At 44.9% G+C, this 14,247-nt stretch overlaps 1 protein-coding gene across 1 annotated transcript in view; it reads left to right on the plus strand.

The window, feature by feature from the left end:
* Positions 1-14,247, plus strand: part of ARL3 (ADP ribosylation factor like GTPase 3) — a 34,457-nt gene extending 20,210 nt beyond the window's left edge. Inside the window, exons 5-6 of the mRNA XM_003409148.4 lie at positions 924-1,109; positions 10,842-14,247. Coding sequence (XP_003409196.3) covers positions 924-1,109; positions 10,842-10,889 — 234 coding nt within the window. The 3' untranslated portion in view covers positions 10,890-14,247. The remainder of the gene's footprint in view (positions 1-923; positions 1,110-10,841) is intronic.

The following is a 14,247-nucleotide window of genomic DNA, read 5'->3' on the forward strand; positions in this document are numbered from 1 at the left end:
ATTGTGAGGATGGCGCAGGACTGGACAATGTTTCATCCTGTTGTACATAGGGTCGCTATGAGTCGGCACCTAACAACAATAACACACATTCTCCTGTACATATTGCAGACAGATTCAACATACAATTTAGACCCCAACCCACAACTTAAAAATCAGGGACCTTGCCAGATGGATTAATACAGTTATTTTAGAATGTGGGTTTGATCAAGTGTAATTCATATACGTGCGTATCTCAGAGGTAGAGACTGATGAAACAGAATCATAGCTCTAAAGCAATAGTCATTTTCAGTTTAAATTCAGTGCATGCGTGTGTGTGTGCATATACACGCACACATATATACATATGTTGTTGCCAGTTGCCATCAAGCTGATTGTAACTCATAGCAGCCCTGTGGACGCAGAGTAGAACTGCTCCATAGAATTTTCAAGGCTGTGACCCTTCAGAAACAGATCACCAGGCCTGACTTCCAAGGCGCCTCTGGGCGGGTTTGAACTGCCAACCTTTCGGTTAGTAGTCCAGCACTTAACCATTTGCACCACCCACGGACTCCTTATATACCTATATCTGTAGAGAGAAAGTTATTTACAGGTAATAACCTTGAGTAAGTTTTGAATCTCAACCACTATTTGTGTTCTCCCTCGAACAGTGTTTCTCCAGGTATGATTAATGAATCACCTAAAGCAGAATCAACTGGGGAGCTGGTTAAAAAGGGAGATTCCTGGGCACCAACTCAGGCTGTCCAAAGTCAGCATCTCTGGGGCGGGCCCAGGAATCTGCCAGGGGACTCTTCCACTGCCCTTGAAAGTTGCTAGTTGATCAGCTTAACTGTTTTGTTTCTTCTAATTAGAAGTACATAGTTAAATATCATAGATTTTCATCCTTCCCTCCCTTTTCCTCCCTATCCCTCCCCAAAATGATCCAGGAACTAGCTGAATTACTGGAGGAAGAAAAGCTGAGTTGTGTGCCAGTGCTCATCTTTGCTAATAAGCAGGATTTGCTCACAGCAGCCCCTGCCTCTGAAATTGCGGAAGGATTGAACCTGCACACCATCCGTGACCGAGTCTGGCAGATCCAGTCTTGCTCAGCTCTCACAGGAGAGGGTGTTCAGGTGAGATTACAGAAGGGCTTGATTACCAGGCAACATGGCTGTGACCCAAGGTGGTCTTTCTGATTGGTTGAGCTAATCTAGATAGAAAAAGGTTTGAAATAAATAGCCTTTGATTGACAGATAAACCATTCCAGGATGTGAAGGGCAAAGTTCTTTTCTACTTTACAATCGATCCCCGTTATCATTAACTGTTCTAGGAAAGCCACAGATAAACCACCCCACACAAACAACAAGCTTTCCCTGTTGGTTAGGAGGTCAGAACAGAAGACCTGGAAGATCCTTTCTAACTCTAAGATTCTTTGATGATTGGGCTGGGATTTTATGTCTGTCTAATATTATGGATGCTGATATTTTTATTAAGTACCTGTACTCCCAAAGTAATCATAAAAAAACCCGTTGCCATCAAGTCGATTTCCACTCATTGTGACACTACAGGACAGAGTAGAACTGCCCCATAGGGTTTCCAAGGAGCAGCTGGCAGATTCGAACTGCTGACCTTTTGGTTGCTATCCTAGCACTGTTTTTGTTTTTTTGGTTGGTTATCTCCACTGCCCTCAGGGTTGGTATCTGTTTCCTGCTACTTTAGGTTGGTTTCCCAGTGGGAGGCTTCTGCTGACAGAAAGCTGGAGCCTTGTACTAAGCAACTGTATACCAGAAGAACAGACTACCCCTCATTTTATATTAATTTAGGGCAGAAAATGGTTGTATCCCAGACACCCAAGAGGCTATATCCTCAAAGAATGATAAACAGTTTCAGCTCTGATGCTTCAGGCAGGCTCAAATCAGTTGACACTCTGGAGTCATCCCCCTAGGACTACTTCTTTATTCTGAAGCCCCAAGCATGCTCTACATGCCTCATTTAAACATCTGATGTACCTGCCAGGAGTGTGACACAGAGCTATGAGAACTGGACATTGCTGCTCTAGGATGCTGTGGGGAACATCTAAAGAAATTATATCCCCCCTCATTGCCATATGGCGTGGGTCTCTAATGGCGCAACTGCTTTGCTTTTCTCTGACCTGGCGTGTAGGGATATAAGCCTGAGATCTGATTCTTGGTAATTGTCCTGCAGCCTCTTTTCAGTTCCCTTCTAGTGTCCATCTTCCCTCTCTCCTAAGACATTTGACATGGAGTTGTCTTAAAGCTGCCTGATGACTTTTCTCAAGCAAATAATCACTTCCTAGAATTCTCTCAGCTGTTCCACTGGGTTGCTGCTTGGTTTTCTGCTTTTTGTTACACAAGCAGCCCACCTCCTCCTGTGCTTGGGCTCTGAGTCTGAAGGCAGACCAGTCAGCACAAGAAAAGCACCCCCTCTTCCAGACTGCTCAACACCTGTACCCTCAGAAGCCTCCATGCATGTGTACATGTTATGGGGGCCCACCTGCCTAGCCGACGATTACCTCATCTACATCCCCAAAATAGATTCTGGAGCTCTGTGTGTCTCTGTGAGGTTTAGGTTTCGGAGAGTTTTTTCAAGCCTATTTTTTTTCCTTCCTTCCTTCCTAGATTGTTTCTATTTGTTCAAGTTGTAGGGATAATTCTTTGATTTTGGCCCTTTCTTCTTGTTGTGTGTGTGTGTGCATTTATTGATATAAATTGACCTCTGAGCACTGCTTTTGCTGTGTCCCAAAGGTTCTGATAGGAAGTGTTTTCATTCTTACTGGATTCTATGAATTTCTTTATTCTACCCTTAATGTCTTCTATGATCCAGTCTTTTTTGAGCAGGGTATTGTTCAGTTTTCAAGTGTTTGATTTCTTTTCCCTGCTTTTTCTGTTATTGATTTCCACTTTTATGGCCTTATGGTTAGAGAAGATGCTTTGTAATATTTCAATGTTTTGGATTCTGCTAAGGCTTGCTTTATAACCCTTCTTAGATTCTTATTACAAAAGTAATACATTCCCACTGCTAATCATATAAAAATACATAAAGTTAAATTATAAATACATATAAAGTGAAAAGTTCTTTCTTTTTTGCCTAATCCCACTCCATAAGGGAACTAACTACCACAAATAGTTATATTCTTCTGGACTTTCCCCTGTACATTTGCAATCACATATGTGATTATCTGTCAGGTTTTTTTTTTTTTTTTTTTTAATGTATTGTGGTTTAGGTGAAAGTTTACAAATCAAGTTAGCCTTTCATACAAAAAGTTATACCTACCTTGCTAGGTACTCCTAGCTGCTTTTTCCCTAATGAAACAGCACATTCTTTCTCTCCTCTCTGTATTCCCTGTGTCTATTCATCCAGCTTCTGTCACCCTCTTCCTTCTCATCTCCCCCCACCCCGAGACAGGAGTTGCCCACATAGTCTCATGCATCTACTTGAGCCAAGAAACTCAGTCCTCACCAGTATCATTATCTATCTTATAGTCCAGTCCAATCCCTGTCTGAAGAGTTGGCTTCGGGAATGGTTCCAGTCTTGGGCTACAAAGGGTCTGGGGACCATGACCTCCAGGGTCCCTCTAGTCTCAGTCAGACCATTAAGCCTGGCCTTTTTACGAGAATTTGAGATCCGCATCCCACTGTTCTTCTGCTCCATCAGGGATCCTCTGCTGTGTTCCCTCTGTCAGGTTTTTATGTATTGTCCTTTTTTCAGCTTATTTTATGACAAGCACACCGCAACCCAGAATGTTTTTGAATAGGTAAACTCTGGTAATTTTATTTCACTTATGGGAAAAAATGAGTTTTCCTAAAGTATGTCCCTCTGGTTGTACATATGATGATATCGATGAGGCCTAAGGTTTTTTTGGTGAGGAGGAGGCCCAGAAGAGAGTAGCTTTTTCTTGTGTTTCTAATAACCACTTCAGCAAAAGGACTTTGCCTCAGGTTTATGACACAAATGTAGAAAATAGGAAACATCTTCAGGTTACGTCTATAAGGTGAGGCTATATATAAATAGATATATACGTGCATACATACACACACACATTTTGGGTACATGGTCATAAGAAAGTGGGAATTGTATAGCTCTATAATCTTTTTTTCACTTGGCCAGAGCGTTGAAAGGAAGAAGGAGCAAAGCTGGGATTAATAGTGAAGCTCTTGTTTCTTCAGCCAGCCTCAGGGATGTAAGAAAGCAGGACTAGTGTTATCTAGAATCAGTATTTACAGTAAAAAAAAAAAAAAAAAAAGATTCCAACTCAGTGATCCTATAGGACAGAGTAGAACTGCCCCATAGGGTTTCCAAGGATCCCCTGGTAGATTCAAACAGCCGACCTTTTGGTTAGCAGCCATAGCTCTTAACCATTGCACCACCAGGGTTTCTGTATTTAGGGTTAAAAAAAAAAAAAAAAAACCCTGTTGTTAAGTTGATTCCAACTCATAGTGACACTATAGGACAGGGTAGAACTGCCCCCCATAGAGTTTCCAAGGAGCGCCTGGCGGATTCAAACTGCCAACCCTTTGGTTAGCAGCTATAGCTCTTAACCACTATGGCACCGGGGTTTCCATATTTAGAGTAATGGCATTAAAATCAAGGGCACAGCTGCAGAGGAGCCTGGAGGTAGGGAGGAAGCTCTTGTTTTCTTCCCAACCCCCATCCCACCCACCCCTGTCCAGCGGTGATCACAGAAGTAAAGCTCTCTGTTCCTGGCTGTGTAACTACCATAGAAAGGCAGTGCTTTTTAAGTCACAGAATCTTCAGGCCAAAAAAGAGGCAGTGAGCTAGCAGGCAGTTAGAGGGTAGGGAGAAGAGGGCTTTAAAATCAACCAATTTGAATCAAGTGAGAATATTAAGCATGGTTTGATTTCCATAAGAAAGTTCTCAGATCAAGGGCCTTCAGCAACACCAAGTTCACAGGAAATGATACCAAGAGAAATCCAACAAAGAACTATGAGCAAAAAAAAAAAAAAGTGATTTTTTATATGGAGGAGAAATAGTTTGAAGGTCATTTAATTAGTTTAGTAGATAGTACCATGGCGTATAGAATTGGGTAGTTAAGACTGGGATTTCAAGGTTAATGAGATTAGATTATGGTTAATAGAATGATATAAATTTAGAGAATTTAACCATAATTTGAAATGGGTTATTTAATAAAAATGTTAATTAAGAAGGGAATCTGCTGTCTATTGTCCTTTAATGGTAACCTTTGGGGAATGGAGAAAGGGCATGGAGTTTGTCTGTGGAAACATTTTCACTGTGAGACACTGATTGACCGTGTCCCCGCCTCAGGTAATACCTTGACCTAAGCTCTTGCCCACTTAGCCAGTTTCTTGGTTTTCACGTTGAAAAGAGAATTCCTGCTTGCTTAGATGAAGCGCAGGCCTTTAATAATTTGTATTAATTAAGGCTCAAAATGTTCCTAAAAAAAATTAAAGACTTCATTGGAAAATTGTCTGTAAGAACTAACTGCTTGGGGTTCACTTTCAGACAGAGATACTGTATAATAAATACTAAGGTTCCCTAAACTCCCATTTCACCCTCTTCCTATCCCCCCGCCAAAAGTTGGTCAGTAATAGGCAAAACTACCAAAATGATCCAACGCTAAATGGGTCAGGTAACATCTGGTACCACAGAAAATGTACAGAGGTCAAAAAAACAAGACCTGGAATTTCTATTACAGTTTCAGAGGTTTAAAGACAATGTCTCTACATTGTGTGTGTGTGTTTAATCAAAATGTATTTGAAGGGACCTGTCTTATAATGATAAATAACGGGCACCCATGGGTGGGTGAGCCAAGGAAACAGCCACACACTAGTTCAGTGGTGAATTCTGCCCCTCTGTGGACTGGCAGTGTAGGTTTATCACTTCTGATTCCTGGAACTTCAGGGTCTTGTTCCCCATGATGGTCTGTAGGCAAATATATGCAGTTCTTATAACACGTGTGTTGTTCAACGCCCCTGTTCCAGTTGTAGAAATGGACTTTTGAGGGCTTCAAGAGAGTTCAGAACAGGTCGTTCTTTGCCTGATTGATGATACCTAGGAGCCCGGCCCATCATATAATTAAAGCAGGTTTTCATGGGAAACTGTCAGGAGCACAGAATAGGTAAAAGGCACAAGAAGCTGACGGAGAACATCAATCTTGGAAACTCTGTCCTGCTGAGAGGCCCACAGTCCAGAGGAGTGATCAAAAGAGACCCAGTTATGTCAAGTAGATGAAGGCAGAAAGGAGAACTGGAAAATGTCTGCAAGGGATAACCTAAAACTCCCCCAGCCAGACTCCCTTATAAAGATGGAGGAAGTCTCCCTCTGTGCCCTTGTGGCCAAGCCAGGGTTGCTAGGGCCTCTCCTAGTATGTAACATTTAGCCCAGGGACTCTCATTCTTTTCTTTTCCTTTGGGTGCCTAGAAAATAGTGAACAAAGGATCTAGCTTAGAGCCAGAGAGAGGTACAGAAAAATCAGTCCCTCTTCCGTTACAGACCCGAATTTGAACCCCAAACCACAGCTCTCTTTGCTGTTGTAGTTTCAGGTGTTTTAAGACTTTTTCTCTCTAAAACAGCCTGTGTATGTGTGTGTGTAATTAAAATTAGATTTAAAGTTCCTTTCAAAGCAGAGATCAGCCATTTTAACCTGGTCTCTAGCCTAGTCCTAACAGAGACCTGCCTATACCAACACCTGGGAACTAGCAGAGGTCCTCCTGAGTACTGTTCTCCATGCCACCACCTCCTGCTCACCTTTTCTATCTGTCCCACATCCCCAACAGGAGCGAGGGTCCAGGTCACAGTGGTCCACTTCCCCAGAAAGGACCATTAGCAGTGCAAACACTGATACAGGAGCTGGACTTCAGAGTCAGCCTTGCAGATGAACTCTGAACATTCACTCGCCCACAGTTTCTTGTCTCTGTGTCTTTTTCCTTGACCTGGGGGGCTTTTCCCTTCAAATCCCAACAGAATTTCATCACTTAAAAAAAATTACTTTTACTACTTCTTTCTAGGCCTGGCATCCCTTGCCGTTGCCTCCATATGTGCGTGAAACTGCTTATCTGCAAGTCAGACCTCACCTATTTTTAAATTTTCAAACATTTTGGTAGACTAAGAAGCAAGTTCAGGACATGCAGTTTTGCTACCTCTGGTGCAGTGCCCGGAAAAAATATTATTAGCAAGCAGTATTTTATGTATGCTGTGTCCAGCTGCTTCTTGACCCTGGGCCTAATGGCACAATGGGATAGGCCACATTGCTCAGCAAGGGTCTGAGCACCTCGTCATCTTAAAGCAATTATGGATGCGACCAAGTAGTCTTCTGGCTTTAAAAACCAGGCCCACCCAACCATGGCTGCGACTGCTTCCTTCCAGCCATACAGCGGTGATGGATGCTTTGTAGGGAGATCAAATGAAAAAGAGCAGTGTGGCAAGAGACCACTCTTCCCATAAAAGAAGCATTCTGCCTTCAATTCTAGAAGGTGGAGATCCGTCATTAGTAGGTTCCCACCCCTGCTGTTAGGGGCAGCCTTATATTTTTCCCAGTGGTTATAGTAAGGAATGATATTGTGACATGGTAAAATTTATTTCCTTCTCATGAGGCCAAATAAAGCTCAGTGTTTGAGGTTTGATGTCTCTCTTTAGTCTCTATTATTGAATTGAAGCTGATCAATTCAAATTCAGTTTCAGCTCAATTGGCCAGGGAAAGGTGTGGGGCAGTGCGGGGTAGAAAGAAAGTACTATTCATACCATAAGATTGTCATCCCCATAATGAAGATCAAATGTGCAGAAAATTGGTCAAACCAGTTTTTAACAATAAAGGTTCAGCTATTAAACAAACCTATGAGTTCATTTCCTTCTGTTGAAGTCAGAGCAGTAACCTATTTCAAGTAAAGGATCACCTTTTCTTAGTTGTCTGTTTGAAAAAAAAACACACAGCCTTGCCAAATAAGGGAATTGTGGTGTGGAGCATTAATTTAAACATAAGAAGAGAGGTAGAAGATTCCTCCTTTTACATATGTTGTCTCTAAATGTAGAGTTTCCACTGGAGGCCGTGGTCCTGGTGGGTGGTTAATATGCTGGGATCCTGCCGCAAGCCTTCTATGTGCAGCCCAGGAATCTTGAGGTTGAGCGGCCAAAAACAGCCTCTGGAACTTTCAGAGCTGCAGCCAAGTCATGGAGAGTGGCTTGGCTGGGGGGGCTACCCCAGTCTCCTCATGCCCTGTATTCAACAAGAAGTCATAACGAAGAAAAAACTGGAATTTCCCCCTTTCCCAACTTCAAGGTGATTCCCAGCTCCTCCCCAAGCTTGAGACAGAGCTGTTCCCCTTTATCACTGAGAGAGGGTAAATGGTTAAAGAGCATGGATGCTGGAGCTAGATTGCCTGGGTTCGCATCCCACCTCTTCCACTTTTAGGTGGGTGGCCTTGGGCAAGTTATTTAACCTTTCCGTGCCTGCATTTCCTTATCTGTAAAATGGAAATAATAACAGTACCTACTTCACAGGGTTTTCAGTATTAAATAATTTGTGCAAAGTACTTAAAGCTGTGCTAGACACATAATAAGTGCTCAGATGTTAGCTGTTATTATTAATTTAACAGATAGAAATTAAGTACCTACTGCAGGCAGGGTGCCATGCTAGGTTCTGTGAATACAACCTCAAGCAAGTCCCCTCCTCAGGGATCTTGAACAACACTATTGTCTTTCTTTTCCAGTGGGCGACTTGGCAAAACTTGCCCCTGATTTAAGAAGTATTAGAACCCTTGACTCTGCCCACCTTCCTACCTCCAACCCCCAGCTCAGGTTCTCTGGATAATAACGAGAAAGGGACAGCCCTCCAGCAGCCCATGGGCACTTCAGATAGGAGAGACCTCCTCAAGCCCGCTATCAATTCTCCCTGTCTTCCCACATGCCTCCTTCAGGTCTGCAGGCGGCAGCTGCAGAGGCCCAGGGGCTGACCTCTGAGCGCCCTCTGTTGGCCAGACTGGGTCTGGAAGGGCTCTGCCACCACTTATCAGACATCTGGAGAAACACACCACCCCTCAGCAGGGCTCCACTGTTTTAAACTCCCTTCTGCCTCCATAACAGATACCCAGGAAAAAGCTGCCCCTCACCCTCACCTTCTGCTGTGGGTTCCTGCAGCTGAGTAAATATTTTTTCTATCTCTTTGCTTGCATTCATGTTCCATTACATATAATAAAGGAAAAGCCTCCTCCATAATCAGCTATAAAACAAAAAAAAAAAGATGGTATTCATGTAGTGTGGGAACACTGTTGTTGATTTCTCTAAGAAGATGGTTTGATAAAATAGTGCAAGTCTTCCTAAAGGAGAAAATATCGAGGCATGCACCTTTGATGGTGTTTATGCGGGTTCCTGAAGATGGGAAGTGCCACCGAAGTGCTGAGCTATTCAGCTTCACAGGCAAAGAGAAGATGGCTATCTTATTCATCCCTCTTTTATTTGTAAAATCTTTTTTGTCTCCTGGCAGGTGATCATTTTTTCCTGGAAACCAATTAGCTACTAAAATTAAACATTCTCCTCTTTAAATTAATCCTTTTCATGAAGTGGTCTTAAAATTGGCCTTAACTTTTCCGAGTAAGTAGCTGACCCAGTTGTAATTGGAGATGCATGTGGAGTCTGCCTTCTCCCACCTCTGCATTCCTCACCCTTTCCCCCACCGCTGCCAGGTGCTCTCCACCTTTGGGCTTTCGGCCATGGCTGGCCTCATCTTGGCAAATGTCATAGGGTCCACTCTAGGACGGCCGTCAGATTATCTGGCTCGCACTCCCAAGTGCTCTAATGGCAACTGGCAGAGTTTTAATCACTGTAAATTCAGGTTATGGTCAGATTAGCCAGGAGATAGGATGCCTGCTGGTTGTTGTGCAGTGATGTATTGTTTATGGGATTAATGTTCCGAATGGCCAAGGGTGTCAGCTGATATTTATTACTTTAAGCTGTCTCAGCTGTTCTGGTTCAGCAGCTCGCTCTGTGGTTACAGGGAATGTGGGACTCCGCATGTCATGGCTGCTCTGACATGTGCACGTCTGACCAGGGCCTCAGAGAGAATGCGTTGCAGATGCAAAGGAAGGGACTTTGGTTCTATTCTGGGCTTCTGAAGCTACCCTGCTATCCCTGAAGGTTGGGCTCTGGGGACAGGTAGAGCGCTCAGGTATGGCTCCAGAGGGGGTTGAAAAGGAGGTCATTGCTGACAGGCCTGGCATCAGGAGAAAGCGTGCCACCTGCCAGGTGGCTGTAGGTACTGTGTGGTTTTTACCTCTGTCACTCTCCAGTCTTCTAGGAGAGGACACTTTCAAGGTCACTGTGCCTTTAAGAGGACCTTCTCCCCAGTCCCTTTGCTTGGTAGTGCTTAAAGGTACAAGAGTCTGGCGGGCCCTCTTGGAGGGATCTGTAGTGCTGTGCTGCTCAAGAGGGATAAATGCACATTGCCCAGTGTGTGTCTGGTAACACACACTGCGGTTGGTTTGTTTTCCCAAAAAGAAATTTAATTTAACCCCAAGTGTACACTGTCACACTGTTTAAACACACTGGGCCACCAGAAGGGTGGCTTATTGAATTTAATGCCCCAGCAAAGGTCAGCTTTTAGAAAAAGCCAAAGATGGCTGGAATCTTTCCTTATAGCTCCTTAGTTCGGCCTTGGATCCAGGCAGATGTGTTTATTTTTTCAGAGGGAGTTCCTGAGGACCCATCTCAGGTTCAGACACTGGGCACTCTCCCCTCCAGCTCCCTCCTCCTGGTCCTCCAGGTGGGCCCCTCCAGCCAGCAAACTCCTAGAGCTGGTGGCCCTGGAGGGAGACCCAAGGGTATTATGCCTTTCCTACAACTAACACTGCCTTTTCTGCCCCTTCCCCTCCAAGGACGGCATGAACTGGGTCTGCAAAAATGTCAATGCAAAGAAGAAATAAAATCTAGACGAATGGAGATGCAGGAGCTGCAGGAGCCGAATTCTGCCCTGAAAAACACGAATTTGCTGCTTTCTGACCAAATATTTTTCCATCTGTGTACAACTACAGCTGTTTGAAGGGAAGGAACAGCACAGTTTAAAGAGAATCCCCATTCCAGCAGTAGGTTTAACTGATCTCTGAGGTTCAGTATCATTTTTTCAAATAAAGGAATTATATTATTTCCTCTGCAAAATTGAAATAGTATTAAATGTCTCAAAGCACATGATTAGAAAATGAGATCTTTTAAATGGGCAAGAGATTGCATTGCAGTTTAGACAATTCCAGTGTTTTTTTTGTTTTTTTCTTTCAAAGGAAGAAAGAGAGAAAAAGAGGAAACAGAGTTCATTTGTTTAGTGACCTGTCCCTTACATCCCCCCTGTGGCTTTGAAACCACAGACATGCTTGCCGGTGCTGCTCGGTGATTTTTACCATCACCAAGTGAGTCCGGCTTCAGTACGTCCAGTGTGAAGCTGCAGGTGGGGGAGGGGAGGAATAGCAGATGATTAAACCATCTTGTCATGCAGGTAGCAGACTGTGTATGTAATCCTCACCCTTTGGACTGGGGGAAAAATCCTTTCTTGCAAACAAGTCACTACAGAACTATACCCCGGCCCCAGGTCCCCCCTCCTCCACCCGCCGGCCCCCACTGGCTCACCACACAGGGAAGCAAATTCTTAGGACTTTTGACTGTAATGACATCTGGAATGTAAGGAGAGGTGGAAGGTTTAATTCCAGAAAAATTACAAGGTCCTTAAAAAGCCCTCTCACATGGAGGGCTCAGGCTAGCGTAAACAGGCTTTCTCCAGTTCAGTGGAGCAGGGAGCAGCCGCCTCTGAGATTAGCTGCCTTCTCTAGGCTGTCCTATGGAAGGGATTTCTAAAGCTCAAAGAATTCTGCATTTAAGTGATCACAATAGGCCGCCGCTATCAGATTTTAAAAATAAATGCAGCTTTACCATGAACCTGCTCCTTTGAGAAAAGCCAGGCAGATCGATCTTTAGAAGAGATCAATTTTTACAGAGCCGGCAACTTTGTGGGGTGGATTGAACCTGGGTGGAGAAGGCTTGCTGCTGGGAAGAATGGGGTGTGTATGAGGCCAGGGGTCATGCCCAGGGAACCAGAGTCACCCCGGCTGCTGGCCCCCCTCTTCCTCTCTCCAGCAAAATGTGTCCTCTGTTGGTAGATTGGAGAGGAATAGGCAGAGACTTCTCCTGCACGGTGTTGCAAAAAGAGCTTGTTTCCCTGAGCTTTAAGAAATCCCCAGCTTCAAACATGGGAAAGCAAGCCAGAGCATCCCCCGGCTCCTGAATTAAACTCTGTTCTGGTGCCTGAACGCAGGGGCTTTCAGAGAATGAATAAGAGACTGTCCAGTGCCTGGCAGGGCCCAGCAGGCCAGCTGCCTACTCATCATGGGAGGTAGCCCTTCCTAAGCCCACCAAGGCACGTGAGCAGACCACTTTGGTCTCTCCAGCCCCTGGCCCTCAGTGCCCAGCTTTTTCTGGACAAGAGTCCTTCAGGTGAGACTGAAGCATAACCAGCTTCAAAGGTGGTCTGAGGTGAAAGTCATTCACAAAGCCAGACATGAAAAGGTGCCCTTGGGTTGCTGTGGACAGACCAGTAAGGACTTGCAAAACAAAGGAAGGTAAGGTTCTTAAAACTACTGAGCTAGTAGCTCCCTGTGTCCTCCACTAGCTTCGCTGGCTCACCAGGCGCCTCTCTAGCTTTGAACAAGGGCAAAACTGAATTATAGGGAACGAGAAACCTCCCTTCTACCTGACTGCATATGTGACTCTAGCACTTGAAAATTGCTTTTCCCTTGAAATAATGCCCCAGGAATGCTATCTGAGGGGCAGAATGCCTGCCTGGGGGTCTGCAGTTTGGGAACACTGCAATGTGCAACTTTGACTCTGGCAGTGGCTAGTATGTAAGATGTCCTTTTACCACCAACTTAGGGAACTGTTTTAAGGAGCCCTTCCCAGGCCTCAACTAGTGGGCAGAAGCCACTTGCCCTCCTCTGCTAACAGCCTCTGAACATGTTCAGATTTGCTTTTCAGCTAAAGAGACACAAAGACATTGTAGATGTCACAGGCTTTCATCTTCCCTTTGAGCCTTACTGAACCCCTCCTGGGGCTCAGGGAGTAGATGAGAGAAACCTGAAAAATGCAGAGTTTGAAAGCTCCCATTTGTAAAAACAAAATGCTTTTAAAGTCTTCTTTCCTTTCCCCAGTCCCACCCCCACCCCCTGTGGCCAAGACCAGAAGACGGAACTTGAAGCTAAAAAGGGGATAACCCTTTCCCCATCGTCCCTCCCACCGCCAATAAGTCTCTGTAAGACTTTCGCTCTGTGCACGATTGCATCTGAATGAGGGGGGAGGTTTGGGGGCCAGAGGGCAGGCCAGGCCTGGAACAGGGGCCTGTGATGTTTTGCTCAAACCAGTTATGGGAAAAATGACTCCTTCCCCTCCCCAGCTCCCTGCCGGCTCCTCCCGACCCCGCGCAGCTCCTTTGGGTTGGATTCCCTGTGCCCAGTGCAGTACAGCCTTTACCCTTCACTCTCCCTTGGTTACTATGGAAACAAGGGTGTCATTGATGTGGGCTGAGCTGGGGAACATGTCGGTGTACAGCTGAAAGTCAGCGATTACGCCAGTGGCTAGAAGCGTTGTGCCAGGGTCAAAGGAGCCCGCATCTCCCCCCACAGCTGGGAGGACACAACGCTGCCCCCTTCCTGCCTCCCTCATCTCCACTGCTCTCCCTCCTGGCTTTCAACAAATTTCTTATTCCCCTTGGGCTAAAGTGGTGGCTATTTTTGTGCCACTCTGTGCCCCACCCTCACTGTCGGCTGCTCCTTATCCGGCCTGGCCTGGAGGGTGACACCATGTCACCCTCGCCAGGACTCGACCCTCAATTCCCCTCGGAGTTTGCTTTGATTTCTCTTGCCTTCCCTTCTCAGGGACCAGTGCTTAGTTCCTTTTATTTTTAGCTCTGCACTCCATGGGGTTTCAGGGTTCAGTCTGATCCATCGAAAGGTTCCTTTTTTTTACAGTCTCTTTTGAAAATGATAATCAAAGGAAGGGATGTGGTGTTTGGTCATGTGCAAAACTCAATGTATAATTTAGATGTCTGTCAAAAATCCGAAAAATAAAATTCAGCTGAATGAAGGCAGCTCGGAAGGTGCTGTGCTCTTTATTGAAGCTGGGAGAGGGCCTTGGATGTATTTGTCCTTTCAGAGGTTAGCATTCCTTAAGGTGCTGTTTCTTGTAGGATATGAGTCCCAACAACAACAATAACCAAAAAAAAAAAAAAGACCCAAGGCCATTGAG

This window comes from Loxodonta africana, chromosome 16, assembly GCF_030014295.1.
Source record: "Loxodonta africana isolate mLoxAfr1 chromosome 16, mLoxAfr1.hap2, whole genome shotgun sequence".
NCBI lineage: Eukaryota > Metazoa > Chordata > Mammalia > Proboscidea > Elephantidae > Loxodonta > Loxodonta africana.